Source organism: Bubalus kerabau, chromosome 4 (genome assembly GCF_029407905.1).
Source record: "Bubalus kerabau isolate K-KA32 ecotype Philippines breed swamp buffalo chromosome 4, PCC_UOA_SB_1v2, whole genome shotgun sequence".
Taxonomy (NCBI): domain Eukaryota; kingdom Metazoa; phylum Chordata; class Mammalia; order Artiodactyla; family Bovidae; genus Bubalus; species Bubalus kerabau.
Window position 1 is genome coordinate 8,692,372 of NC_073627.1, and position 27,570 is coordinate 8,719,941.

General features: G+C 46.8%; 1 protein-coding gene across 2 annotated transcripts; it reads right to left on the bottom strand.

Moving 5' to 3' along the window:
- Nucleotides 1-2,446: 2,446 nt before the first annotated feature.
- SRP68 (signal recognition particle 68) lies at nt 2,447-27,272 on the bottom strand. 2 transcript variants are annotated; one of them, XM_055575181.1, is made up of 16 exons: nt 26,878-27,272; nt 24,961-25,027; nt 22,822-22,935; nt 19,658-19,853; nt 18,975-19,057; nt 18,621-18,730; nt 18,208-18,290; nt 17,749-17,889; nt 10,681-10,779; nt 9,690-9,754; nt 7,404-7,560; nt 6,433-6,527; nt 5,825-5,954; nt 4,168-4,243; nt 3,677-3,729; nt 2,447-3,260 (listed from the first exon to the last, which is right to left on the bottom strand). In XM_055575181.1, exons 1-16 carry the CDS (start codon nt 27,059-27,061, stop codon nt 3,033-3,035), a joined length of 1,881 nt encoding a protein of 626 aa, XP_055431156.1. In that variant the 5' UTR covers nt 27,062-27,272; the 3' UTR covers nt 2,447-3,032. The 2 variants fall into 2 exon arrangements, with proteins under 2 accessions (XP_055431156.1, XP_055431157.1); XM_055575182.1 differs by lacking the exons at nt 17,749-17,889; nt 18,208-18,290; nt 18,621-18,730; ... (3 more) ...; nt 24,961-25,027; nt 26,878-27,272 and adding an exon at nt 15,332-15,636.
- Between the last annotated feature and the right edge of the window lie 298 nt (nt 27,273-27,570).

Below are 27,570 nucleotides of genomic sequence, written 5' to 3' on the forward strand. Positions count from 1 at the left end.
AGTTGGTGGTGTCAGGATGGAGACAGTTTCCAATTTATCTCTTTGCTTTGGAACATCAATCAATTTTATAGCTAAATCTGGTTTCCATCTCCTCTGTAGCAACAAGTGTCTTCCAAAACACTAAAAAAAGAACACACACATATTTTTGCTATCTTTGGACATTTTCCTAAGACCTCTGAAGGTTCCAAGCTTCTCAAAGCTGTAGATGGCCGCGTGCTGTTTAGAATCCTGTGATCAACTAGCTTTTGTGTGTAATTGATGCCAAGTGTGGGGAAGATCAGCATCCCCACAGCGACGACAGAGAGCAGGTCCTGCCCTGGAGCCGGCGTCCTCTCCGGGGGGTCGGGGGAACCATTGCCTCAGCTGTGGGAGGAAAGACCGGCGAGGGTCCGGGCCAGTGAGGGCGGATGGGTGCGCTGCCCCACAGGCCGTCACCTCTTGGCCATGATGAAAGGCTCAGGTTGCCACCGGAGAAAAGAGGTGGAACCAAGCCTGGCAGTGTTTCATTTCAAACAGAATCCAAGAATTCTCACCTAGTTTAATGGAAAACTGGCCAGTACAGCAAAACAGTGCATGCAAAAACCAAAGGGCCAGGAGGCTAAGCAGCGCAGGGCCTGGCCATCCCCAACCGCCTTTTTCCCCCAACAAAGCCAACACAGCTAAGGATGACAAACTTGGCCAAATTGTGTCTTTCCTACCCAAGGCTCAGCGTTTATTCCTCTCGGTTGCATGCAGAGCATTGACCTGGTGGAGCTCTGACCTGGTGGAGCTCTGACCTCTAACGCTTCTGTAGATTGAGACTGTCACCACCTGACAGGTAAGGAAATAAAAAGCAGGAACACAGCGGCCCTCAGGCATGCTCTCCAAGTGTAGGCTCGGCTGAGCTTCCCCTCGTCCTCTTGGATCTGGGGAGACAGACAAGTCTTCCAGGACCACATCCTGCTGACCGCACCGCCACCCGTCCTGCGGGAGGGACGAGCCGAAGCAGCAGGACAGACCCGCCCAAGGCACTGTGTCCACTTCCCTCCCTCACACCCTCAACCTCCCCCTGGGAAGGCAGGAGCGGGTGGCCTCTGCAGATTCATCCTGTGAACCCACCCAGTGAAGACGGCTGCTCCCCGGGCCTCTGAACCCGTTCCCATGAGACGCGTCAGCCGCTCCTGGGCCTGAGACAGGATGGGGTTCTGCCCCCCAGTGACACAGCCTGTTCAATGTCCGGGGATTCCAGGTGAAGAGATGTGAGAGCTAAGCGTGACCTCTGCCCTGCAGGGCTGTCTTCTCAGGTAAATACGTGCTTTTAATACTAAACACGTCTGGTCAAAGTCTCACAAGCTGAAGAGCAGGGCCACTGTGTGGAGAGGAGTTCCTACTGTTTCTTTTTCATGAGAAAGCTTAGAAAAGGCTCAGTCTGAATGACCAACCCAGGATTCTGGCTCCCCCTTGTTGCCCGCACTCTAAAGAAAGTAGGAAAACCTGGAAGGGCCTACTCTGAGCAAGACAAACGGACACCTTCCCAGATGAGAACAGGACCTTCTACCCTTATCATAGGATGCCGCCCCCACCAGTGCCAGACACTGGCCCAAGTTGGCTGGAGGACTGCCCACACAGCGGGGCCTCGAACTGGGTTCCCGAGACTGCAGGACACCCCAGCTGTGGCTGCAGCCCAGGTCAGCGCTGAGAAGAGGCGAGGGAGGTGCAGAACCTTAGACCCCAGGCCTGAGGCTGCCAAGGGCGCTGGGGAATGGGATAGGGCTGAGGGAGAAGCAAGGTCCCCAGGGCTCTGCCCACCGCCCGTCAGGAACACTGACTGGGTCTTTGGGACCAAGATCCAGGACCTCAACCTAAGGTCATCTGTGCTGCACCTTCAAGAGGTGGGGACAGAGAAAAGGATATCCCTAACCTGTATAGCACAGATAATGAAACTTCCAATTAGAAGGAAAAAATCCGCTTCCTGAGGCTCACTGACCCAAAGCAAACCCCAGAGGGAGAGGAGTGCGTCTCCCCAAGCACCTCCAGCGCGATGCTCAGGTCTAACAGACACAGCTGCTCTTCCTCCCACCACTTCCGGCAAGCCCCTCCGCGGTCCACCGGGAAGACAGCGGCACCATTGAGCCCACAGAGCTTCATGCATCTCATGGTTAAGTCACTTTTATTCCTTGCTGTCCGACCTTGCTTTTGGGAATTCTATTGCTGATGCTGTAATAGAGATAAAAAAGTGACTGAGAAAAAACAAGAGTAAGGAGGGAAACTGACTAAAATATGACAGCATATAAAAATTACAGGTGGGGAAATCCTGTAGGGCCTCTACACTCTTATCAGGCATCAGACAGACCCAGGCGGCCCGGAAGCCAGGGAGCACGTGACAGGACAGGATTTTGCAACAAGGCTCCCAAGGAGAGAGCCGGGACCAGACGGGAAAGAGGGAGTGTAAAGAACGGGCAGAGCAGCCAGCATCTTTGCCTTTTAATAGAAGATTTGTTTTCATCATTTCTGAGGGTAACATATTTCTTCTAAAAATAGAGCTCTTTGCTTGTTCTGAAACTTCTCAACTTTCGCTCAGAGGTGGAGGGGAATAAGGCTGACTGTAACCCTGGGGTGACGCTGCCAATGTCTCCTTGTCTCAGACCAACTCTTCAAGGGCTCCTGGGTGCTCACAGCAAGGATGAGTTCATTCAAATCCATGGTACTGAAGAAACACGACAAAGCATGCGAGCCCCCGTCCGTGCCAGGTGTGGACCCCACGAAAACATTCCTGACCGTGGCTCAGATGAGACCAGGTGGCAGGGCCCTCCCCGGGGGAGGACGACACAGGACCCTGCACACGTTTACCAGAAGACGACAGGGTGTCCTTCTAGCACACTGGGTGGGAATGAAGTGTACATACACACGAGACACAGGAAGGCGGGGCCGAGGATGGTACACTCCTGCCCGGGGCCGACGCGGACCTGGACTTAGTATCACGGAACCTGCTGGGGTTTTCTCACAACACAGATTGATAGTTAGACTCTCCCCTGCCCCGAGGACGAGCCTGGTTAGCTCCTGAATCCAAAGATGCCCTTGATGTATCCGGTGAGGCCGCTCTTGGCCTTCTGCTCCAGCTTGTCCTCGAGGGGTGGGAAAGCCACGTGGTTGAGGGCCAGGTCAAAGAACAAAGGCTTGCAGGGGACGGGCTGGAATCCCGGCGGGAAGTACACCAGGTTGGCTTGCTTGGTGACAAGGGAAGGGTCCAGGCAGAAGGTCTCAAACCGTTCAACCAAGGGCTGGAAGTCAAACCAAAGCAGGAACCCAGAGTTAATCACCGCCCATCAGTGGAACATTCGATCCCCACAAACCTCCTGTGAGGGGCCATTATGTCCTCACTTTGTTCATAGCTGAGAGTCACTGAAATTTAGAGAGGCTGAGAGTGGTGGGCTGGAGTGGGTACAAGCCTGTCCGATGTCTGAGTTGGAGCCAGAGCCCCTAGCCAGAGTGCACAGCAGGTCCCTAACTTTATCTGGGGCCATTTACGTGACACCTAGCGCACCTTACACAGGCAGCTTTCAGGTCCGGAGTAAGAGAAGCGGGAAGGGAGGGTGCTTCCTGAGAAACGTAGGGTCCTCTGCTCTACAGATGAGCACACGCTCCTAGGGAGTCCCGAAATCCTGTTTATTCTTCAAAAGCCACAGCCCAGACTTACCTTATTGTCTTTGACTTGGGAAGAGGTTTCTGTCTGGTGGGCGTCGTTTGTATCTGAAAGTTTCACAGGATTCAGTGAGAACATGGACTTAACGCAACAGGCTCGAATGATACCTATCACCCGCCTGGATCCTAAACCCCAGGGGTAAAGGCAGCCCATCTGTGGGGAGTCAGCCCTCTCCCACCCAAGGCAGACAAGTCATGCCGATAACAGACCACACACCCAGAACCAGCGTGCTCAGCCCAGCACAGCCAGCGTGGCTGCCTGGGACAGGCAGGGGGACCGCATGCCAGGGTGCCTCTAGATTCTTCCACATAACCTGATGCCTCACTGGAGCCGAGCAAACGGCAGGAAAAAACTAAAATCTCACAGATGAACCGAAACAACCCCTTTCAGTCTTACACCAGTGGCGCAGGGGGTGGGAGAGAAGAGGAGCAGCAGAGAAGGGGAGTCTGCGGGCACAGGCCGCAGGGGAGAGGCGTGTGGCTCACCCAGGATCGCGGCTGCCTGCAGGGAGCACTTCTCCGACCTCACTTGTGTGATGAGCTCCTGCACGTCCGGCAGGTCCTGTAACAACAAGGAAAACATGGAACTGTGAGCCGGGGCCGGGCCAGAGAGGTGCACCAAACTAACCTGAGCTAAGTAACCCGACTGGTGTTTTCAGGGATTTCAGGTAATTTAAACATTTTCCCTATTAAAAAAAGCAATGCATAGAAACTAGCCTGTTTCAAGGGAAGAAATCTATGCCATGTCTTAAGTAATACTGCCTGAAAATAATAATAATGACAAAGATTACATTAACACATTTATCATACACCAAATGCATTATGTGCCAGGCACTGCCCTAAGCAATCCACACAATCGTCAATTTCATCTTCATGATAATCCCGAGACAGTCTGTACCTGCATTTTACAGGTGAGAAGACAAAGCAAAGAGAGGCCAAAGAACGTGTCCAGTCATGTCCCCGGTGGCCGCAGGCCAGGACCCAGAGCCTGGCCGCCTGGCTTGAGGACCTCAGTCCCTACCCACAGCCCTTCTCTTGCCTCAGCTTCTCACTTGGCAGAATCTGGAATGATCGGTCAGGTCTGGATACTGCTGCACCCCTCACGCCTGCTTCCTGTTAGTTCCCCCCTAACCTAAACCCCGGCATGTTAGGGCAGATGGGCTTTCATGAAACCCTTCTTACTTCTCTCCGGAGACAGACCGTCCACACTGTTTTGTCTCCACATTCCAACAACACCGCACCCGACCATGCTGCCACACTGCCCACGCCCGCCTCCCACCTACTCCTATTTCGCTCCCTTCTTTTGTATTTGGAGGTGGGTTCTATGCAAGTCTTGTGGCTGCAGCAAAACCACAAGCTCTCTGAAGGCAGAAACCCGAGTTTTCTCTACGGTTGAGCCCAGGGCTGTTCCAGGCAGACACTCCCACACTGGCTGTAACGGTGGTAACAGTAACCTTAACCCCGCTTTTCTGAATAATCTCTACTTGTAAAATATACATGGTTCCCCTGGGCCACTGCTTTAAGAATCTCTGTAACCTCACAGCAGTCCATAAGCTTAAAAATCTAGTTGTCATTCAAAAATCAGTAAAATACACCAGATTGGCACATAAGCTTTGACATATACCCTATCACCTGGCAGTCTTACTAAAGTAAAATACACTTTTAGACCCCATAGACCTGTGTCCTGGCCTGAGAATCTGCATTTCTAGCAAACTCCCAAATGCTGCTGCTGGTGGTCCCCACGCACTCGTGCCGAGAGGCTTCACCAGTGATTCTCCACTTGGCTGCAGAGTAGAATCACTGAAGGGCTTAAAAAAGCCTCAGTGCAAAGAAGTAAATAAATATTATAAAAACCCCAATTCTTATCCCACACCAATTAGAGCCAGACATCCACCTTGGAAGCAGTTCCAACACGGAGCCGAGCCTGAACAGTGCTCTGGGGCGGTGCACCAGGTGAAGGCCGTCTCTCTTAGTACCTGAGTCGTCTTCAGGCCTGGAACGCCGCCACAAGTCACACCCACAGCTCCCGGGCACTCAGGCGCACCACATCCCATGGCTGACCAAGCAGGACCCGCCTGATAAGGCATCACAGCCTCACAGCCAACCGCTCAGGTCTCAGAAACAGGCGAGGCCACTGGCTTACCTTGAGGCTGTTCTTGAAGGCTCCGGCGTCGGAATTCACTTCGTCTGCGTATTTCAGGACCCTGTCATACAGGACAAGGGCTTCACTCCACTTCTTCACCAGCACGTAGGACTGAGCGATGAAGAAACACCTGATGGGGAAGGAAAGAGCCACAGTATTCTTAAGCAACGATCACCCAAGATCAAGGCTTTCCTTGCTGTTTAGGCTAAATAAATTGTCAAGTCTCTTAACGTCAGGCTCATTCCCTGGGGTGGGAGATTTCACCATTTTCACTGTTCCTGTTTGCCAGGCTAACCCGCAGACTCCTCCCTGAAACTGGAGCTGACTGACAGTGTAGGTCCAAAGCTGACCCACTGTCTTTTACTTATTGATAACTCTACAAAAAAGCTGTAATTACCAAGGCCCAGGAAGGAAGATGAAGACAGGCAGGAAGGAGGGATGTTGTCCAGCTGCAAATGCTACCTACACCGCCCACACATCTAGGTCCTAACTTCATCTCTGCTCATGTCTTTCAAAAACCAAAACCCAACCTTCCAGGGACGTGCTCCCAAAGCTTCTAGAACCTTCCAATGGTTGAGGGGAGCCCTGCCCATCCCAGGGGAACTTACCTGTAAGCCTTGTAGACCAGAGTTTTAAGGCCTATCTCTTTCTGAAAGGCTCTATCCTCCTCTAAGCCAGGAAGCTGGAGCAATTCCACCAAATTCTGCACAAAAGACGTAACAGGAAAACTCATGAAGAGGGGGACCCACACTGAGTGTTTAACAGAAGATGTGGAAGGACAGACGTGGGCAGAAAGAGCGAGCCTGGGCTTCAGATAACGGGGACGTCTGTGACGAATGATTCAGCCACAGCCTCACCTGGGGTCACCTCCGCCCTCCTGACCCTGAGCCCATGTGGCCTCTTTCTCTCAGTCACGATTCACCTTCTTCAGAGACTCCCTGGACCCGCTCAGCTGGAGGGGATCCCTCTGGCTCTGAACTCTCATTTCAGATGGCCTGCTTGTGTGGCGCCTACACAGACACCTTGACTGCGGGCAGGGGTCTCAAACTCCCTCACGGATGAGCTCCCAGGGGGGCCAAGGCAGCGTGGCCTCAGGTCCCAGGACACATCAAGACACGTGGGCGACCAGCCTGCACAGGAAGTGCTCAGTGAATGAATACCAGGGGGTTTACTCGTGTCTGCACATCCACATGGGCTTCCCTGGTGGCTCAGTGGTAAAGAACCAGCCCGCCAATGCAGGAGACATGGGTTTGATCCTTGGGCTGGGAAGACCCCCTGGAGAAGGGAATGGCAACCCAGTCCAGTATTCTGTCCATGGGAAATCCCATGGACAGAGGAGCCTGGTAAGCTATAAACCACAGGGTCACAGAAGACTCAGACATGACTAAGAGTCTAAACAACAACAAAACACATCAGTATGTCTGGATATCAGGTTTATGGACGGCTGAACTGGTATGAAAACAAGAACTTCTGTCTTTCACCGAGTCACCAACAGCTCCTGGCTATCACAACCCTTTTGCTATGTCATTTTGTAGCCAACCCACGCACAGGACAGGCTTTGCCAGCCCACCGGGGTCACCTGCAGAATGATGTCATAGAGCCGGATCAGGTCCTGGGGCCGAGGGGCGCGCTTGCTGTCATCATCCGGCTGCTGCTGCAGCAGGGCCTTCTGCAGCCCTTTAGCCATGTTCTCGTTCCGCTTGATCGCTGTTGACAGCTTGATGTACGTCAGATAGCTGGAATGGACCACATGTCAGCTCAGGTGATGCTCAGGGAAGCGGATGTGCTGGGAAGAGCACTGGACCACAAGCTGGGCTGCCCTGGGGAGCTGTGGGTGAGGGCGTGTCACCCGGCAGGGCTGGGAGGCTTGGGCCTCAACCTCCAAGGGCCTTCAACTCTGGCTGCTGTTCGGTGGCGAACTCGCAGGGGACCCGTATGAGGCCTTATGACAAAATTTGATTTTAATTTGAATTATATCTTCTGTATCTTTAGAGAGTTAACCAATTTCAGAGGACACTGCTGGTCCTTAAGATGAGAGATGGAGAGCAAGCTAGTTCCTGAAATAAGGACTAAATAAATAAAATAGCGTCGCTTGTGTAGGAGTCAGGTGGAAGGCCAGAGGGGTCAGGGTGAAAAGCAGGAGTAGAACTGGTGAGAGGCTGTAGAAGAAAGTGGTAATAAACGCTGAAAGCCAAAATCAAGAAGTAGCAACGTACACACGTCATTTAGACACATGGAAGTAAATACCAAAAGAATTTGTTAAAGAATTAAAACTGGCCCCTTCTTTTTCTTTTTGCTGCACTGTGAGGCTTGTGGGAACTTAGTTCCTGACCATGGACTGGACCTGTGCCCCCCTCATTGAAAGTGCAGAGTCCTAACCACTGGGACACCAGGGAATCCTCAAAAGTGGCCGCATCTGAGAAGTCATGAGATGGGCTTTCCTAGAGCTCTGCAGAAAAATCAGACTCTCCAAACAAATAACTGTTATTCACTGAGTGGAACAGGAATCTAGATACATTTTTATTAAGATACCAGAGCTTTATTAAAATACAAGAGCTACTGGATTCCTGACTTTAACCCACCCCAAAGCTGGCCTCTGGTCCTAACTGCTCACCATCCCTATACCAGCTACATGTGGAGGCGGGAAGAAAGATTCAGGGCAAGGGGGCTTCACAGTGTGGAAGTGTCCTGAGCCCCGCTGAAGCTCTCCTGGTCTTTCAAGGCTAGGAGGCTGACAACTGCCTTTGCCTCTTGGTGGCTGTTAACTACCAACACGTCCCCTAACCTCCTACAGCCTTGTTTCTCATGGGCTTGTTGAAACAGAAGGGAGATAAGGACTGTTTCTGCTAATATTCTGTGCATCTGAACCATAAGGCAGTCAATGTGACATAATACCAAATTCTCTAAGAATGGAGATTAAGGCAGGGAGAGGAGTTTTTTTGGTTTTGTTTTTATTAAAATGGCCGGGGGCGGGGGTTGGGAATGACTGAAAATATTGCCAGGTTCACTAAAAAGTTGTAAGCAGTGACTAAGACATTAAAAATTTCAAGGTCACATGGAAAGAACACCTGGGGAGAAGTGCTTCCTCCTTCCTTCTGTGAAACAAAATGACCCATCTTTAAAAAACTTAAACTTGACAAGGCAATTTGAAAATGGGTATGAAAGAGCAAATGAATAAAAACAATCAAGATGTGCCCGAGGAGAAAGCTGGTGGGGTGGGGGTGGGGGGATGAAGAGCTGGACCAGACACCAAGACCTATGATAAAGTTACAGTGAATCACGGCGCTGGTGTCAGTGCAGACAGACAAATCAGCCGAGCAGAGAGTCCAGACAGCGAGCGCGCAGGGAGCGTGGAACGTCCGCCTGCACGCCAGCGGGGAAGGACAAACCGGTCCATACATTGCACCCTGGAACAATCCGTCACCCTCGTGGAAAAAGGTGACGCGGATCCTTACCGCACTCAAAAATAAACTCTAGATGGAATTAAAGTTGGGTTGAACTTGAACTTAAATGTGGACAGGACAACATAAGCCATTCAGAACGCAGATGAGAGTCACTCTAGGAGCCTGGCGCTCCTAGAAGGAGAGCGGTGAGCTCTGGAAGAGGGGGGAGGAATCAGCAAGGGGGCCACAGGGAACTTCAAAGTTATCGGTTACATTCTAGTTCTTCTGTTGTACAAAAATGGGAAATCATACAGGTATGAGAATAATATACACGTGCAAATCTCATATGCGAAAATGTGCACAGATGCATTCATATTTTAATATATATCGATAAATTATAATGTGCATAAACACTGCGCATACTCTTTTGTTCCAAAGACACATCATGCAAGGTTAAAAAGTAAAAATGTCACATCTCTTACCTGTGCAGGTACTGAAGGTTAGATACCTTCCCCGACTCCACATCTAGGGTGTAATCTCTCTGTTTCTGCAGGAAGTAAGAAGGTAGAGACAAAATGGCTGATTACGTCCTTGGCTCTGACCACCTCATTCAATGGTGTGGACCTCAAAGTGCCCTGCAACACAGGCACAGACTCTAGGAAGTTGAGGTCCTCAAATATCAGAGAACTCCTGGGCTTTTCTGGAACAACAAGGTCACTCAGTTTCCACTGACAAAGAAAAACCAGACGTGAACGAGAACTCAGAGTAACGGCCAGGAAGGCCTCCTGGCCCCTGTGTCCAGTGTTTAGACTCAAAGCATTAAAGCAGACGGTCCGCAGGCCACGGCTCCGTTTTAGGATCTGTGTCTTAGAGCCAAGGTCTATGCCTCGTGCTGTCAGCTCCTGCCTTCCGGATCGACTGAAGAATGGCCCTAAAGGGAGGAACCTGTGAAGATGTGATCTTACACAGCAGGAGACCTTACAGATGTGGAGAAGTTAAGGATCTCTTGATTAGCCTGGACAGAAAAATCAGATGTCTTCTCTACGAGTCCAGACATAACAGAAAAAATAGAGACAGGTGGAATGAACAAAGGGAGAGGGAAATTACAAAGGGAGAATAAACAGGGTTTTTGGCAACAGGGAAGAAAGACAAAAATGGTTCTGAGGTTTTCAGCCTAGATGCCTGAATGAATCACAGTGATATTATTAGAAAAAGGGAGTGCTAGAGAAATCCACCTGGAGATATGGATTTGAGACCAGAGGCTCAACAGGTAAAACATGAAGCCATTAGGAGAAGCAGGACAGAGGGAAAAGAGTCTCTCAACCTGGTGGAGCCCAGAGGAGGCTTCTCTTGTTGGTCAGCCAATCGCCACGCTAAATGCAACGGTGGCCAAGAGACCCTGCCCTGGACTGAGACACACGGGCCAAAGGGGACCTCACTCGAGCGAGAGCCGGGGACTCGGCTCAGTCCTACCTGATCCGACTTGAGCTCTTCCCGCACGGCCTGGATGGCGTCCCGACACTCACTGAGCATGGATTCGAACAGACGCTCCTTGGTTTCTTCACTCTCAGCCTAAACAAAGGCAGAAGGTGGTGAAAGAGTTTCTTTTTGAGTAAGTCATGGTATTCTGATGGGAGGAGGGCATGATGGCGCTTTGATTCTTCCGTTAGCCATGAATACACACATCCAACCAAAAAACAGCCTGGAACAGAGATCATTTCAACTGTTAATATTCTTTATCATATACAATGTTTCTTATGGTTTTATTCATTAATTTGTACGGAAATGAGAAGCGTATATATATAGATGTAAAGTGAACATACCGAAAAAGCATCGATACCACTGAGCTAAACCATCAACCGACAGAGGCTTTCATCTTTCCTCTAGCGTAGAACTTTCTACTGTTTTCCTTCAATGCCTCTACCTGCGCTCAGGACCAGCACCTGGCATCTCGGGGGAGCTTTATGGACTAGATTCGGGGCACTGCCACCTCACACTGATGCACAGCACAAGTTTCTTTCCCTTGCAAATGTAACCCAACAGGGTTGTAGATACTGGATTTCTTCTAAGTCCCAAGTAGGTGAGTGACATTACTAATCAATAACCAACCAAAGATATATTTCTCTCTTAAATGCCACATGAGGTTTTCCTGCATACAGGAGTTATTCCATTCAGCTATGCTGAGAACATCTCAGGGCAGATGAAGTTGACAAGCATTTAACAACAGTCTCTGCAGAGCACAGGGCGTTGCCCCTTTGCTAGCCAACCGGGATAAGGCAAAAAGTGATTCATTAACTGAATACCTGCCAAACCACATTATCATCCTAAAGAATCTGACTAAGCAGGTGGGAATGGACAAAAAGCAGAAAGGAGATAAACCTGTGTTACTGGCAGACCCACTCTGACATTAGAACATCAACATTCCCATAATTATATTTGACTTTCCACAGAAACTAACATTCAATCTGATCTCTTGACATTCAACTGACCTCCAGAAAAGCTCAAAAGAAAACCCAGTACTGCCCACTCCTTTAAGATATGGTTGGGAGGGGCCTTCAGAAAAACCTTTTCTTCTCTTAAGAGCTCTCATGTTTTTCCCAGTTTCCAGTGTGGGGAAGAAAAAAAAAAAAAACCTTCCTTGTAAATTACCCAATATAAATCAAACATATTTTTCTATTTATACATTACTTGACTTCGGAGAAGGCAATGGCACCCCACTCCAGTACTCTTGCCTGGAAAATCCCATGGACGGAGGAGTCTGATAGGCTGCAGTCCATGGGGTCACTAAGAGTCAAGACACGACTGAGCAACTTTTCACTTTTCACTTTCATGCGCTGGAGAAGGAAATGGCAACCCACTCCAGTGTTCTTGCCTGGAGAATCCCAGGGACAGGGGAGCCTGGTGGGCTGCCGTCTATGGGGTCGCACAGACTCGGACACGACTGAGGCGACTTAGCAGCAGCAGCAGCAGTTACTTGACTTTCTTGTTGTTCAGTAACTTAGGAACAAATCAGGGGCATGGCTATTCTACAAATTTATAAAGGCAAACCCAGACACCATTAACACACTGTAGGCTAGAGCAGGGCTGTCCACTAGCACTCTCTGTGATGGTGACATCCCTGCGCGGTCCAGTGTGGTGTCATCAACTACAGGTGGCTGCTGAGCACCCGCAAGTTTAATCAACGTAAACAGCCGTATGTGTTCAGGTGGCTACCGTACCAGACAGCCCGGCTCTGGAGAAACACACTTCACACCAAACACCGTTAAGGATCTCAAGTCAGCAAGATTCTTAGTACTCATTTAATCAAGCTAGCCAAGTTTTTCAAAGTATAAATCCTGTGGAACAGGGCAGCTGCAGAGTTAACAACTGGAATAAGATATGAAAACAGACCCGGACCAGCCACACACATACCAGAGCCACGTCGTGAGCAGGCAAGATGAACTCCAGCACCAGCCTGGTATCATGCAATCCAGCAAACATGCCACCGACACCCTTCCAGAAAATTCTTCATTCCCCTGGGATCTTACAAAGGTCTTAAACCACAATGAGGGGAAAGGCCGATCTGGATCACAGGCCGTCAGTCGGCTGTGTTGTTCTTATGCAGACATACTGCACAGGGACAGAGACCGCTCATCTCTGGAGCAGAACCTCTCACGGTTCTCCCTGGGCTGGGCAAAATGTCCACAGAGGAAGCCTGAAACACATGTTGCTACTTCACTCTTATTCTGTAAACCTATCTCGGAGGCAAAGGTAATCCTGAAGGGATGGTGGAACAAGAAACACCTCTCCACATGTATGCAGAGGGAGGGTCCCTCAGGACCCACATGCAGACAGCTCAGGTCTGCCATGGAACCAGCAAGAACCGCTTCTGCACACACGGGCAAACTCCCTGCAGAAGAATTTGTGGCCGGCCTAGACCTTCCCGTGTGGACCCGTGACAGGGAGAAACCCGTAGCCCAGAAGTAACGCATTTTGCTGCTGCTGCTGCTAAGTCGCTTGAGTCGTGTCCGACTCTGTGTGACCCCAGGGACTGCAGCCTACCAGGCTTCTCCGTCCCTGGGATTCTCCAGGCAAGAACACTGGAGTGGGTTGCCATTTCCTTCTCCAATGCATGAAAGTGGAAAGTGAAAGGGAAGTTGCTCAGTCGTGTCTTGACTCTTAGCGACCCCATGGACTGCAGCCTACCAGGCTCCTCCGTCCATGGGATTTTCCGGGCAATAGTACTGGAGTGGCGTGTCATTGCCTTCTCCAAGGCAGTACTAATAAACAAAGCTTGAGATCAACTTTTATAAAACTTCACACACTCTCAAAAGTGCTTTTCCACAGCACCAAGGCATGTCTCAAGGCTGAGGAAAACCAGCTGTGTGTGTCCTGAGGCGAGACCCTCAGCTCTTAAAGACAGAGCTCCCAGACTGTTTTCACTTGTCTACTTGGTGTGACAGAGACAGCAAGGTGAGTCCAACCACATTCTCCACCACACCTGTAGGAGAACCAAGGGAATGGGAGCCCAGCCTCCCTCGGCACAGTGAGGTCTAGGAAAAAATAAACAGAAATCGAGTAAAGGAGGACACAAACCTCAAGTAAAAATAGACTGTTTTTTTAACAAAAAGGAGAAGTGATCTCCTTCCAGTCAAATATTAAAGTATTAGTCATAACCTGAGAATAAGAATCATCAAACCTATAGACATTTTTAACCTGCCCCCAGCCCCAGCTGCATGACATCCTCAAATCACCACCAAGACAATTCAGGCGTGATCAAGTATTAACAAAGCAAAATAAAAACAAATGAGAAAGTAAGACCATATTAAAGACATGAAGATCTAAAGCTTGGCTAAAGAAAGGAAGGCTGTTGCAGCTGGATTTTGGCAGTTGATTAAGCCTCAGCTCCAATCTTTGCAGTTTAGTATTATCCCCTTGAATTATTTCTTTCTTCTTGCTTTTCAGTAAACTGTTGTTTTAGTATTTAAAGGTCATAAAAACCTCTACAAGCAACCAAGAAGCGGGGGCTACCCGATTCCCCCAACCCAGTCCCCAGAGGGTGGGAAACTCCACAGCAGCAGGGCTGGGAAATAGGCAGGGAGAAGCCCTGTCTCCTGGGCAGAGGACAACTCGATGCGATAAGGAGAACCGGCCAATCGCCTGCCAGGTGCACCAGCGAGCGCGCGGTTCTTCTGGAGATTAGCCCCGAACAGCCAAAGGGCCTTTCCCATGCGTAATAACCCAGGGCTCACCCATTCAGTACACAGTTAATCAGCCACAGAGCTACGCCTGAAACCTAAGGGTTTAACCAAACTTCATTTGACACTGTACTTAAATTATTTCCTTACTGGCTTGACCTGGTGTATGTGTGATGCAGCGTATCAGGCATGTAACTGTTTTTAAGGTTAAAACTTTAATGGGATTCCTAGGATTAATACACATTTTGTTTGCTCAATCAAATTATTTAAAGGTCTCGGATATTCAAGCGATCCTAATTCACCATAAGAGCCTTAAAGACCACAATTAACTGTATTCACCACAACCAGCATATTAACCAGGCACTTAACAGAAGACAACACTACAGGTTCTACGAACACTATAATAAGAGGATATTATAAACTGTCAATAAAACCAACAATTTACATGAAATTAATACATTACTTTAGAAATATAAAATCCAAACTGACACAAGATTAAATAGAAAATCTGAATAGCCCTCCAACTCGTGAAGGAATTATATATTTTTTAAAACAAGCAAAAACAAATTATAAAAATCTTCCCACAAAGAAAACTCCAGGCCCAATAGTGTGAATTTTAACGACCATTTAAGGAGAAAACAAAAAGTTACATACTCGTTCAGAAAGCAGAGGAGGGAACATCTCCAAACTTGTTTTACAAGGTATATATAACCCTGACACCAACCCTAAACAAAACCACCTGCCATTATCTGTATAAAGGACTTTTAAAAAGAACATATTTAACAACATAAACACACACTCTGAAGGTGAGGTGGGAACACAAAACTAACGGCAGTCGCGATGAGATGACTGACCACGAGAATATCTATTCAGGGCTAATGTCGCTGCTTTTTCTCACCAATATTATCAAAACGCTGGCCAATCTTGTTTTTTTAGTATTTACTTACTTGGCCGCATCAGGTTGTAGTTTGGGCATGCGGGCTCTTTCACTGCGGCACACCAGTCTCTAGTGCTGTGTGAGCTTAGCTGCTCCGCAGCGTGTGGGATCCCAGTTCCCCGACCAAGGACTGAACTGGTGTTCCCTGCACTGCAAGGCAGACTCCCAAGCACTGTACCACTAGGGAATTTCTTTGAACTGCTTTGTAAGGGGGACTATGACCTGGAGATCCGCAAGTCAGCCCTTCACCTACACCAAAACCCGAGTTTGAGAGTAATCCTTTTAATATGTGCACAAAGCTCAACTAGTCACCATGCGATTGAAGTGATCTTCAATTTTAAAGGCAACAGCTTCATGTGCAATTGTGAAATGCTTTTCACCTGGTCTAATTTAGCCCAATCTGAATTACTTTATGAATTAAGGCAAAAATACCTCCCCCATTTAAATTTTATTCTCTATTTGTAAAAAAGCAAAAGAAAGGTAAATTCAGATAAAACACGCCTGTATCTTCTCCTCCCATGTGGGAAACCCCTACCCTCAGTAACCTTCTGAAGTGGAGAGGATTCTCCTGTGAAGGACTACTTTTTTCCATTAAGATTTCCATTAAAATTCAACATTTTCAGTCAGGGGCCCAGGACTCTGCTTTTCTGTTAAGTGAAATTACATTTAGCTTTTCACCAAAACCACGTAAAACGATCCTGTTCCTAATCTTCCTGATGAATCTAAGGCTATGTGGAAAACTTCAAGGAACACGAGCTTTGGAATCAAAAGGGTATGGTTTCAAATGCAGGCACTCCCTTCTATCAGACATATGGTTATGGACAGGTGACAGCTTTCCCATCCGTAAAATGAGCATCACCCACCTCACAGGGTGGAAGAGAGAAACACAGGAGAGCGTTAAGCAGTGTATCCAGGACATAAAGGAGGATCATTACACTCCCGCTTGTCTCTGTGGTGTCTGTCCAGGTGACTACCAGGTAATAAAAAATTTGGTGAAATAATTTGTCAGAACATGAAAAATCCTTACAACATGTTAGTGAAAAAAATGTGAAATTGGATCTCAGTCTAATTCTAACAAAAAAGTTATATCTTGCAAATATGAAGGGCTTATTTTCCTTTTTAGTACAATGCAGTATCAGTGAAGGTATATGGGAAGTCAGACTGTAGGCTGATCTCTTATAAACACTTCTATTGTATAAATGGTAAGCATGAATAACTTTTAAAGTTACTTAGTAAATGTTAACTTGTCCTGTCCTTTACCTGATCTATGTCTGTGGCCCCATTCCTTAGGAGTCTCTATTTTATTTGCCCCCATTGACCCCCCTCCCTCCCCGCTCCCTATTCTACCCAGAATTCCTACCCGATTGTCACTGATGCCTGGCACAGATCTGTGGCAGTTCTCTCCTTCCAGTATGTATCCAGCTGCATAATTTAAATGGTTGCTATCAGCCCTAGTCAACAAGAGAGACGTCTATACTCTTAAGTGCCAATAAAATGCTCTCAGAAAAAGTTTAGTCCTTTAGATGAATGAAAACTCAACTTTCCAGTACTGTTCTAATCTTCTGTCCTATAAGCAAATAAAGGGGGAGGTGAGGGGCCATATGCAATACAGATAAAAGGCTCAAAGAAACCCTTCAGTTGTTGAAAGCTGCCCCCAACCAAAGGAGCCACTTTGGAACAAGTCACTGAAAGGCCTGGATACTTAACAACCCATCAGCACAACTATCAAAGCGCCTCACAGACATATCCCTCTAGAGACAGCAGCCTGCTGTGAAGTCTCATGAAATGCCACTGGTCCCTGCTGAGGCTGGAGACACAGGGAGTAGCGTGGTCTTTTTTTCAGATGTTCTTCACCTAATACAGAGAAGGAACTCTAAAAAATGCCTCATCACTGTCTACTCCAAACAAACCAAGATCAGCAGAATCTCTTCTCTTCTGGAACTCATTTGGGTGTTCACACCCACAATCAGGTAAAAATTATGTCAGCAGGAGCATCGGGCAGTACAGCTCTGCATGAATACTGCATAAATACCACACGTAAAACAAGCAGATCGGGTTTAGCCAGGCTGTCTTTCAAGGACCCAGGGACAAGAGGTGACCCTTCAGGGCTGGAAGGTGAGGATGAGAGGTCAGAGAGACACAAGACCAACAGCCACGCTGCTGCACCACCTGCTGGGCCAAATGTCAGCCCTGACTTGAAGCAGCCCTCTGCCACTCCCATTTTCACTGAAGGCTATCACTGTCAATTTCTTTGGCCTCTACACAGGAAAACTCCTCGATAAACTCAGCTTTCAAAAGGATTCTACTCAAGAGCATGCATCTTGAGATGGTTACCCAAATCCTAATCAGCAACAAAATATCGTATCTTCAACACACAAGGACAACCTGCAGACACACCAAGAGAACAGAACAGGCCCAGCTCCTTACCTGGGCGATGGCGGCCTCGTTGTCGGCCAAGCCCAGTAAAAAGATCCTCACTTTGTCGATCTTCACGGGAACCGTCCTGCCCCTCCATTCCACTTCACTCATGGTGGCTGCCTGCTTGGCTCGCGTCTGAGTGATCAATGCCTAGAAAGTAGTTATAAAATGTTAAAGCTTCAACTGTGGATGTGAGTGATCAAGGTGAAGCTCACTGGGAACTATTGTTTGTCTCTTCCTGTAACTAACATATAACATATCCCTGGGGCAGGGAACTAAAATCCCACAAGCCACAAGGCATGGCAAAAAAAAAAAAAAATTAAGTGACAAAAAGTTTGCATTAAAAATAGATATAAATATGCATAGATCAATAGCAATTATCCCTGGATGAGGGGATTGTGTGTTACTTCTTTTACTGGACGTTTTTTCAAACCAAAGACTTTTCACAGAATGCACATACTAGATTACCTCCAATTTTTCAGCCAGGAGACCCTCAGTGCCCCCAGACCTCAATCTCATCTGCATGAGTTCATTGATAGCTGACTGGTCCCCTGAGAAAAAGAGAGAGAGACTGAGTGGAAAACTCTCAAAGGTCTTGGTTGTTTCCTCAAGAACTCTCAGATTCAACTCCAAGCTCGTCCCTGTCCACCAGCACATTTCAATGAATCCTAAGTCCTTTCATAAGGCTCTGGGTGAGCACAGATACGGCAGGGCCAAAACTGAAGCTAGGGAACTGCCTTCTGGATGTCGAGCAGAGCTGATGCGGACAATTGTACTCTTTTCATCAATGCAAACCCACAGCAAAGATGGACGTGGGGGAAAGGGAGGAAAGGTACAGCCCTTCTCCAGATGCTGCAGCCGCCTGTCGCAGCCCTGCTCACCAATGTTGTAGGCGCAGTAGCGAATGTTGGGCGAGATCTCCTCCACCCGCTGGTTGTACAGCACAGCCTGCTCTTCTGTGAAGGCGCTGGCCAGCTTCTCGTAGATAGTCCTGCCAGGCAAGGAACATCACGGTTCATAGCAGCCTCACTTTAAGAAAATAAACTCACAAGGAACACAGATCAACTACCAGAACCAGCAAGTTCTGAGGGTGAAAGAGAACAATCCACATTTCTCAAGAGAAGGCAAAAAGAAACAAACCGTAGTAACGTTCACAGAAGCAATCACTGGCTGATCTGCGGCTTGCATGTGACTGCTACCCAAACTGGCCACAGCCTTTGGGCCAGAGGACTTACTTGCATTTATTAAAAGCCTCAATGGCGGCTTTCCACTCTTGATGTTCGAACCGCAGCATTCCTGAGAGGTAAGCTGTGTAAGCCTGTGAGGTGACGGGAAAAGAGACACTGCTTCAATACCCAGGAACCAGGGTACAGCCTGACCTCTACTCACGTCAAACTCTGATATCAAGAATAGATATTCATTCAGGTTGATTCTAAAAAAATCAAAAAATGTGTCACACTAATAAAATGTGACCTGTGGGTGATTTATGATTCATTTACTTCCCAGGAGAGAACTTCAAAATAAAGAAAATTTGCTCTCTTTGTTTTATTTAACAACCCACTTCTGGGCTATACCATTAGCATCAAAAGTTGAATATAAACTTGAAATCTCTTCCATCCCTTTTCAAATACTCATTAAGAACAAAATTCTTACTTTGTGAACTTCCAAGATGTAAGTTTTTCACATACATATCAAAAGAAGCACGGGCTTTCTTAAAAGTTAGAGCCAATTCTTAAAATCCAGGAGCTCAAAAACAAAAACAAGAGCCAACTTCACCTTTTAAAAGCAAGGTTTTTTCCTCCCCTAATTATCAACATACAATGGAAGAGACTCTGTTCTGTTTAACTGTATTATTATTATTTTTAAAGTCACATCTCTAATCTCCACAATAAAGCAAAGCTGATGTGATGACACTAACCTGAGCCTCCAACTTGGTCTTGGCATCCACACGATTGCTCTCACACAAGCGTTCCAACTCCTCGGCATGCTTCACAGCTTTGCGCAGGCGAGACAACAAGTGGAACCGTTTTCGGGGCTCGGTGTTGGCTTCCTGTTTGAGCTGCATGGCATAGCTCCAGGCTCTCTCAGCATCCATCAGAACCAGAAGCAAATATCTACATCAGAGACAGAAGAGGCCGACTGAAAACAGCAAAGACCAGGAGCACCAGACTCGGGTATCCTCTGAGGAACAATCCTCGGCCTCGCAACTTTTCCCTACGCCTTCCTTTGCTTTCCTCCTCGGAGCTGCTCTTCTCACAGCATAACCATGGTTCCCAAATCAGCATCTCCGGTAGGTTTCTAATCACCTACTAGACACATCTCATTGAAAAACCTGCTACCACCTCAAACTTGGCAAACCCAGACTTGCTGTTGTTAGTTGCTCAGTCGTGTCTGACTCTTTGCGACTCCATAGACTGTAGCCCGCCAGGTTCCTCTGTCCATGAGATTTTCCAGGCCAGAATACTGGAGTGGGTAGCCAATCCCTTTTCCAGGGGATCTTCCTGACATAGGGATCGAACCTACGTTTCCTGCGTTGCAGGCAGATTCTTTACCGCTGCGCCACCTGGAAAGCCCTTACTGAAGTACAATGGACTCAAAATTCTGCATTAGTTTCACATGCAGGGTAGGAGGTATCACTGACTATATTCCCCATGTTGTACATTACATCCCCATGAACCATGACTGGGGAATCATTTCATAACTGCAAGTCTTTACCTCTTAATCCCCTTCCCCTATTTTACCGACTCCTTCCTACTTCCCTTCCCTCTGGCAACCACCAACTTGTTCTCTATGAGTCTGTTTTATTTGTTCAGTTGTTTTTTAGATTCCACATAGACTAGAAAATGCACGGTATCTGTCTTCCTCTAATTTCACTTAACATGATACTCTCCAAGTTCATCCAGGTTGCGGCAAATGGCAAGATTTCATTCCTCTTTATGGCTGAGTTACACATATGTAAACAATCTTGCTTTTAAAAGGTGAAGTTGGCATCTCTTGTTTTTGAGCTCTTGGTTTAAATACAGATATAGAGGGACATCCCTGGTGGTACAATGGTTAAGACTTCACACTCCCAATGCAGGGGCCCAGGCTCCATCCCGTATCAGGGCCCCAGATCCTGCATGCCACAGCTAGTACCTGGTGCAGCCAAGTCAGTCAGTCCGAGAAACTGACCCCCAGACTATTAACACACACTGCTTGATCGAGTAATCCTGTCACGTTAACCACCATGTATACACTCAGCAACGAAACACAAAACTCTTAGGTAGTACTTTACATATGGCCAGATTTCACTTGAGATATACTGATTTAAGGCCACAGGACTGGAAAAGGTCAGTTTTCATTCCAATCCCAAAGAGAGGCAATGCCAAAGAATGTTTAAACTACCACACAATTGCACTCATCTCACAGGCTAGTAAAGTAATGCTCAAAATTCTCCAAGCCAGGCTTCAGCAATACACGAACGATGAACTTCCAGATGTTTAAGCTGGTTTTAGAAAATGCAGAGGAACCAGAGATCAAATTGCCAACATCCGCTGGATCATGGAAAAAGCAAGAGAGTTCCAGAAAAACATCTACTTCTGCTTATTGACTTTGCCAAAGTCTTTGACTGTGTGGATCACAATAAACTGTGGAAAATTCTTAAAGAGATGGGAATACCAGACCACCCACCTGCCTGTTGAGAAATCTGTATGCAGGTCAGGAAGCAACAGTTAGAACCGGACAGGGGACATCAAACTGGTTCCAAATTGGGAAAGGAGTACGTCAAGGCTGTATACTGTCACCCGGCTTATTTAACTTATATGCAGAGTACATCATGAGAAATGCTGGGCTGGATGAAGCACAAACTGGAATCAAGATTGCCAGGAGAAATATCAATAAACTCAGATATGCAGATAACACCACCCTTATGGCAGAAAGTGAAGAAGAACTAAAGAGCCTCTTGATGAAAATGAGGGTGAAAAATCTGGCTTAAAGCTCAACATCCAAAAACTAAGATCATGGCATCCAGTCCCATCACTTCATGGCAAACAGATGGGGAAACAGTGGAAACAGTGCCAGACTTTATTTTTGGGGGCTCTAAAATCACTGCAGATGTGACTGCAGCCATGAAATTAAGAGACGCTTGCTCCTTGGAAGAAAAGTTATGACCAACCTAGACAGCATATTAAAAAGCAGCCAACAAAGGTCTGTTTGCCAACAAAGGTCCGTCTAGTCAAAGCTATGGTTTTTCCAGTAGTCATGGAGGTATGTTGAGAGTTGGACTATAAAGAAAGCTGAGTGCCGAAGAATTGATGCTTTTGAACTGTGGTGTTGGAGAAGACTCTTGAAGAGTCCCTTGGACAGCAAGGAGATCCAACCAGTCCATCCTAAAGGAAATCAGTCCTGAACATTCATTGGAAGGACTGATGCTGAAGCTGAAACTCCAATACTTTGGCCACCTGATGCAAAGAACTGACTCATTTGAAAAGACCCTGCTGCTGGGAGAGATGAAGGCAGGAGGAGAAGGGGATGACAGAGGATGAGATGGTTGGATGGCATCACCAACTCAATGGGCATGAGTTGGGTAAACTCCAGGAGCTGGTTCTGGACAGGGAGGCCTGGCATGCTGCAGTCCATGGAGTTGCAAAGAGTCAGACACGACTGAGCAACTGAACTGAACAGACACTGAAATTTGCATTCCAGAAACCTTACCTAATAATCAATTAGGTTATTAGTCTAATCACTGACTTCAACATTTACCATTCCACCAGTTATTTCTGAACAAGTTACAGAGTCTCTCTGAGCCTGTTTTCTGTTTGTTTTGTTTTTTGGGGGCCATGCTGTGCAGCATGTGAGATCCTAATGTCCTGATCAGGGATTGAACCTGTATCCCCTGCATTGGGAGTGCAGGGTTTTAACCACTGGACCGCCAGTGAAGTCCCAGTTTCCTCATAATGGAGGAGGAGTAGTAAAGATGCCTATTCCACAGAGCTGCTACAAAAACCACATGAAATAACTCAAGTGTGTGGCGCGACATCTGTCACACTGTAACTGTTCAATAAATGTATTAACAAGAGGTACTCAGCACTGAGCAGTCAATACCTGTTATCGGTCAGAAGATCTTCAGTTACTTTTTTCCCTGTGAATTTGTGTCTGTTCCCCATCTTAAAGTTGAGTGTTTTCCGAAGACGTCTTTGTCTACGCGAACAGTAGCCCCTGTAAGAAACCACAACCAAAATCCTTTCAGCTAAGGTGAAAGTACTTTCAATAGTAAGTTCTATAATAAGGCAAGGTCAAAAGTTTGGGATATTCTACTTATGGTTGCTATAGATACCACCATCCTCTTGCAAATGTTTACTGAATGCAAACATGCAAGGCGATATGACTAGAATTACAGAAAACATGAAGAAACAGAGGACACGGTGCCCATTCTCAAAGAACCACACTCAAGTTGGAGAGAATCATGAAGATAAAATGGCAACCACAAAAACGAGGCAAATGGCAAATCGAAAGTGACATGAGTAACCTTGCTTTTCTTGTTAACCCCCTTCACTGGACTGGACTTATGGTGGGCTTTGAAAGAATGAGTAGGATTCTGATGGATGTAAAAGGGAAGAAGGGGCATCCTGACGGAGAGAGTGTGATGACAAGGAAGACATGGAGAAAGGAACTATAAGCATATCTGAAGAAAAATGAGGTGAACGAGGATATCACCAAGAAATATGATAAACACCACCTCTTATGCCAAGCCTCTCTCTTCTGTACTCAAGCAGTTTTTAATTCTTACTTCCACTTTAGTTTGAGAATATTATAATCATGTTCTTACATCTCTCACTAATATAAACGCCTTGAGTACAAAGATGATTTTATTTTCAAATTTCTCCCAATGTCTTAGCACAGTGCCTAACATATAGATGTGCAATAAAAGTATTTTGACTAAGCTAGTGTAAAAGTACATGCAAAATTTTACCACTCTTACTCAAAACAGCATAAAATTTATAATATAAAATGATATTTAAATGGTAACTTCAACATCTCAGTCTTAAAGCTACCACGGAACGGGGTATTAAAAAAAAAAAGTCTGACTGAATCTATGAACTATAGGTCTTTTTCAATTCATAATTATGCTTTAATTATCACTTACCCTTTTATATAAAAATCAAATGGAACACACACATTATGGATAGAAATGCAAATTGGTAAAAATTTTCTGGCAATCCATTTATCAAGATCCTTAAAAATGGTCATACTTCCTGAACGGACAGTCTACTTTTACACTAAGGAAATAATCAAAAATACAAAGAGGAATGATCAGAGAGTCACGGGAACAAAATTTTTAAGCCTACAAAACTGGCTACCATATAAATAACCAACTCAGGGAAACAGGTAAATAAACTATGGTATGTCTATATAGTTGATATAGATATATATCAGGTTATAATACAACTAATACAAATCACATGTACAGAACATTTTTATAAACATGGAGAAATACTTAATACATAATGTCCGGCAAAAGAGCAGGATACAAAGTTGTATACACAATGTGAGCAAACTTATGGGAAAAAAAGTGTAGAAAAAGACTAGAAGAACAAAAATACTATTTGGTAGCACACATACACAAATACATTTACGTACTAAAACACAGAAATAGGGACTAAAATGTACACAAAGTCATTTTTATGTTATATTTTACTACCAAAAGATCTAATTGAAAATTGAACATTAAAAAGATTAATAATAACTAGGAAAAAAAAACAACAACACAAAATTGGAGTCCCAACAGCCATTCAACTGGGGGATAAAAGCAGACTATGATTCACCCCTGCAATGGAATACCACTGAGTAATGTGTTAGGTGAGAGAATCTGGTCACAAAAGGCCATGTTTCGGAAAAAGCAAAACTACAAGGACAGGACTCAGAAGAGCAAATGCCAAGAGCTGGGATATAACCCAGATTCTGTAACATGGTTAAACTTAAAAAAAAAAAAAAAAAAAAAAAAAAAATCACCAAATTCCTTGTTATTTTCGCCTGAAGCTTCCATGTATCTGCAACACGTTAAGGAAAAATGGATAAAAAGATTCGCTCTTTTTAAATTTGAAAATTAACTATCTTTTTGAGAATTTGATATAGACTTTCCAGGTATACTTTCTGGTAAGGCACAGTAGTGAGGGTAGTAACAAAGGCAAACCAAGTCTGAAAAGGCCAGAGATGTCTCTACACCTTGCAAGTGATACTAACCTGTACCTCTGAAAGTCTCCATGCCGTAAACCGTGCTGCTGCTGGGATTCCTTTATAATCTGAAGAACTAGAGTCAAGATTAAGGAAAAGCTTACAGTGCCAAGAATCCAAATAATCCAAAACATTCACCCATATTAGTACCGTTAATCTATTTGTATCATATCACAGCTCATTCAACATTTCTAAAATGCTTACTACATTAACTAGTGAAATCTCTAGTGACCATTTTCAATAGTTACCTTGTCAGAGGACAGGGCTGCTGCTGCTAAGTCTAGTCCGACTCTGTGGGACCCCATAGACAGCAGCCCAACAGGCTCCTCTGTCCCTGGGATTCTCTAGGCAAGGATACTGGAGTGGGTTGCCATTTACTTCTCCAATGCATGAAAGGGAAAAGTGAAAGTGAAGTCGCTCAGTTGTGCTGGACTCTTAGCGACCCCATGGACTGCAGCCTACCAGGCTCCTCCGTCCATGGGGTTCTCCAGGCAAGAGCACTGGAGTGGGTGCTATTGCCTTCTCAGGAGGACAGGGCTAAGCATGTACAAAACCTGATAGCCTGAACTTTCAGTTACTACTTCAAACTAGAAAAGGAGGGCATCCATAGTCATTGAAGATTAACGAGACCCAACAATTTAAATAAAGCTGCTGGATTCTATTGATAAATGCTGACTACATTTGGGGTGGTTCCCAGTGATTTACACCTGGACCTAGTGTTTTTACTCCTTTACGCGGATTCAGGTTATGAATGACGTGTACTACTAGTCTATTTGCATAACCTTCTACAACTGCCAAACCTGACTTTCCTTAACAGCTGTGATGCTGTCTGCGCCTATGGTAAGCACATGCCAACCAAAGCAGGCCACAGTTTGCATTAAAATACCAGTTTTTCTTTTAAAAGAAAAGGCATTGACCAAATTCTCCTCTTGAAGAATTTTAAAAATATTTTAAGATTATGTCCCAAACATTGGGAAGTCCAATGACCTTTGACTACCATTTTAGTTTTCTTTTAAAGTTTCCTCAATGCTTCTTTATAGGAATATTTTAAAACACTGAACAACGAAAGGGCTATGTCAACAACTAAAAAGAGACCAGCGTGTACAAGATCTGTAGTAAAATCACAGCAATCTAACATCCATTTGGAAGGATATCACCAGTTCAAAAAGTAAAACTTCAATCTGCTGAAAAACTTCAGTATGTTAAAAAGTCAAGCTACATGTACTATTTCACAAATTCGCCTACATTTTCATTTCAAAAAGCCACAAACTAATACCATAAACACTCAACTGTGATACACTCTGATGAAAACTAGAAACCGATTCCTCAACAGCTCATCTGAATGACTCGACAAGACAAAAGGCCCTACGAGGCATATTAAGAGAACTACACAAGTAACGTTAACAATCTTTGATGGTTTATATTCAAAACGGGCAATAAGCCTTTCCTTGGAACAGTCAACCTTCGCTTCCACTTGCAGAGAATCAAACTGTACTTTTTACTATGCACTCTACGACGGCTGTCCGACAGAACTATTAAGCCAAAACGCCGAGACTGCAGTTTCCTTCTCCCCACTTCAGCGGCCCCAGGTGCCAAGTTCATCAGAGTGGCCTGTGTCAGCCCCACCACCAGCCCCCGCCCCCCAACTGGGCAGCTGCGGGGAAACTGCCGAAAACTGCCCCATTTTCTGGCGCCGACTGAAAAAAGAGAACGTTCCCCAGCGCGGAGGGCAGAGGAGATGCGAAGAAAAGCCAGTCGAAGAGCAGACCCTGGAACTATTAAGTGCCCAAAAAGTAGGGGCGAGAGCAAGTGCACCTCTCGGCCTCTCCTGCCTAGGATGAGGCGGCCCCACCGCCTCTCCAGCCCGCCGGCCCGCCAGATCGACACGTAGTCATTGCCGAGTTAGGCCCGACTACTGTAGGATACTCTCCAAACTCAGGCTGTCCCCGAATTCTTTGTGTGCCTTCGAGCCAGCCGAAGGCCGCTCATTTTCCTTATTTTCCTCTCCTCCGGCACTGCGTCCACCACCGCTCCCGCCGCTGCCCCCGCCGCTACTGCCGCCGCTGCCGCCGCCTCCGGGAACCTGCTTCTCAGCAGCCATCTTGCCCATGCGCCGCAGAGCAGGACGGGATAGAGGAAGCGAGACGACGCGGGTGGCAGAGAGCCCGGCCGGCTCGGACTGGCTGACGGGATAGCGGCGGACTCCGCCGCCGCCGGCCCTGCCCGCAGGTAACCGGCACTTGTGGTAGCGCGCCTGCGCGTGGATGCCGATTCTGGGTCTGCAGCGGTGGCGGGATTAGGGCTTGAGGGCCCTGGAGGCGCGAGGACGAGGTAGCTGTTAAGGTCTCCTGGAGGCAGTCTTCCTTGGATAGAGGACCCTGAGATGTTCCCCCGGCCCCCACCTCCTGCATCCCTGCGCGGGAGACCCCGTTGGATAAGACCTTTGCATCCCGGAGTGTCTTCCTCCCCGGGAACCTGGGAGATGGGATTCCCACTCTAAGGAAGGAAACACCCCGCCTGGGAGGGGACCGCCTCTGTCTGCGCCGTCCTCTGGAGCCGGCCGTAATGCAGGAACTCTCAGATGCATGGGGATCTGTGCCCTTCTTTGGACTTTGGGGC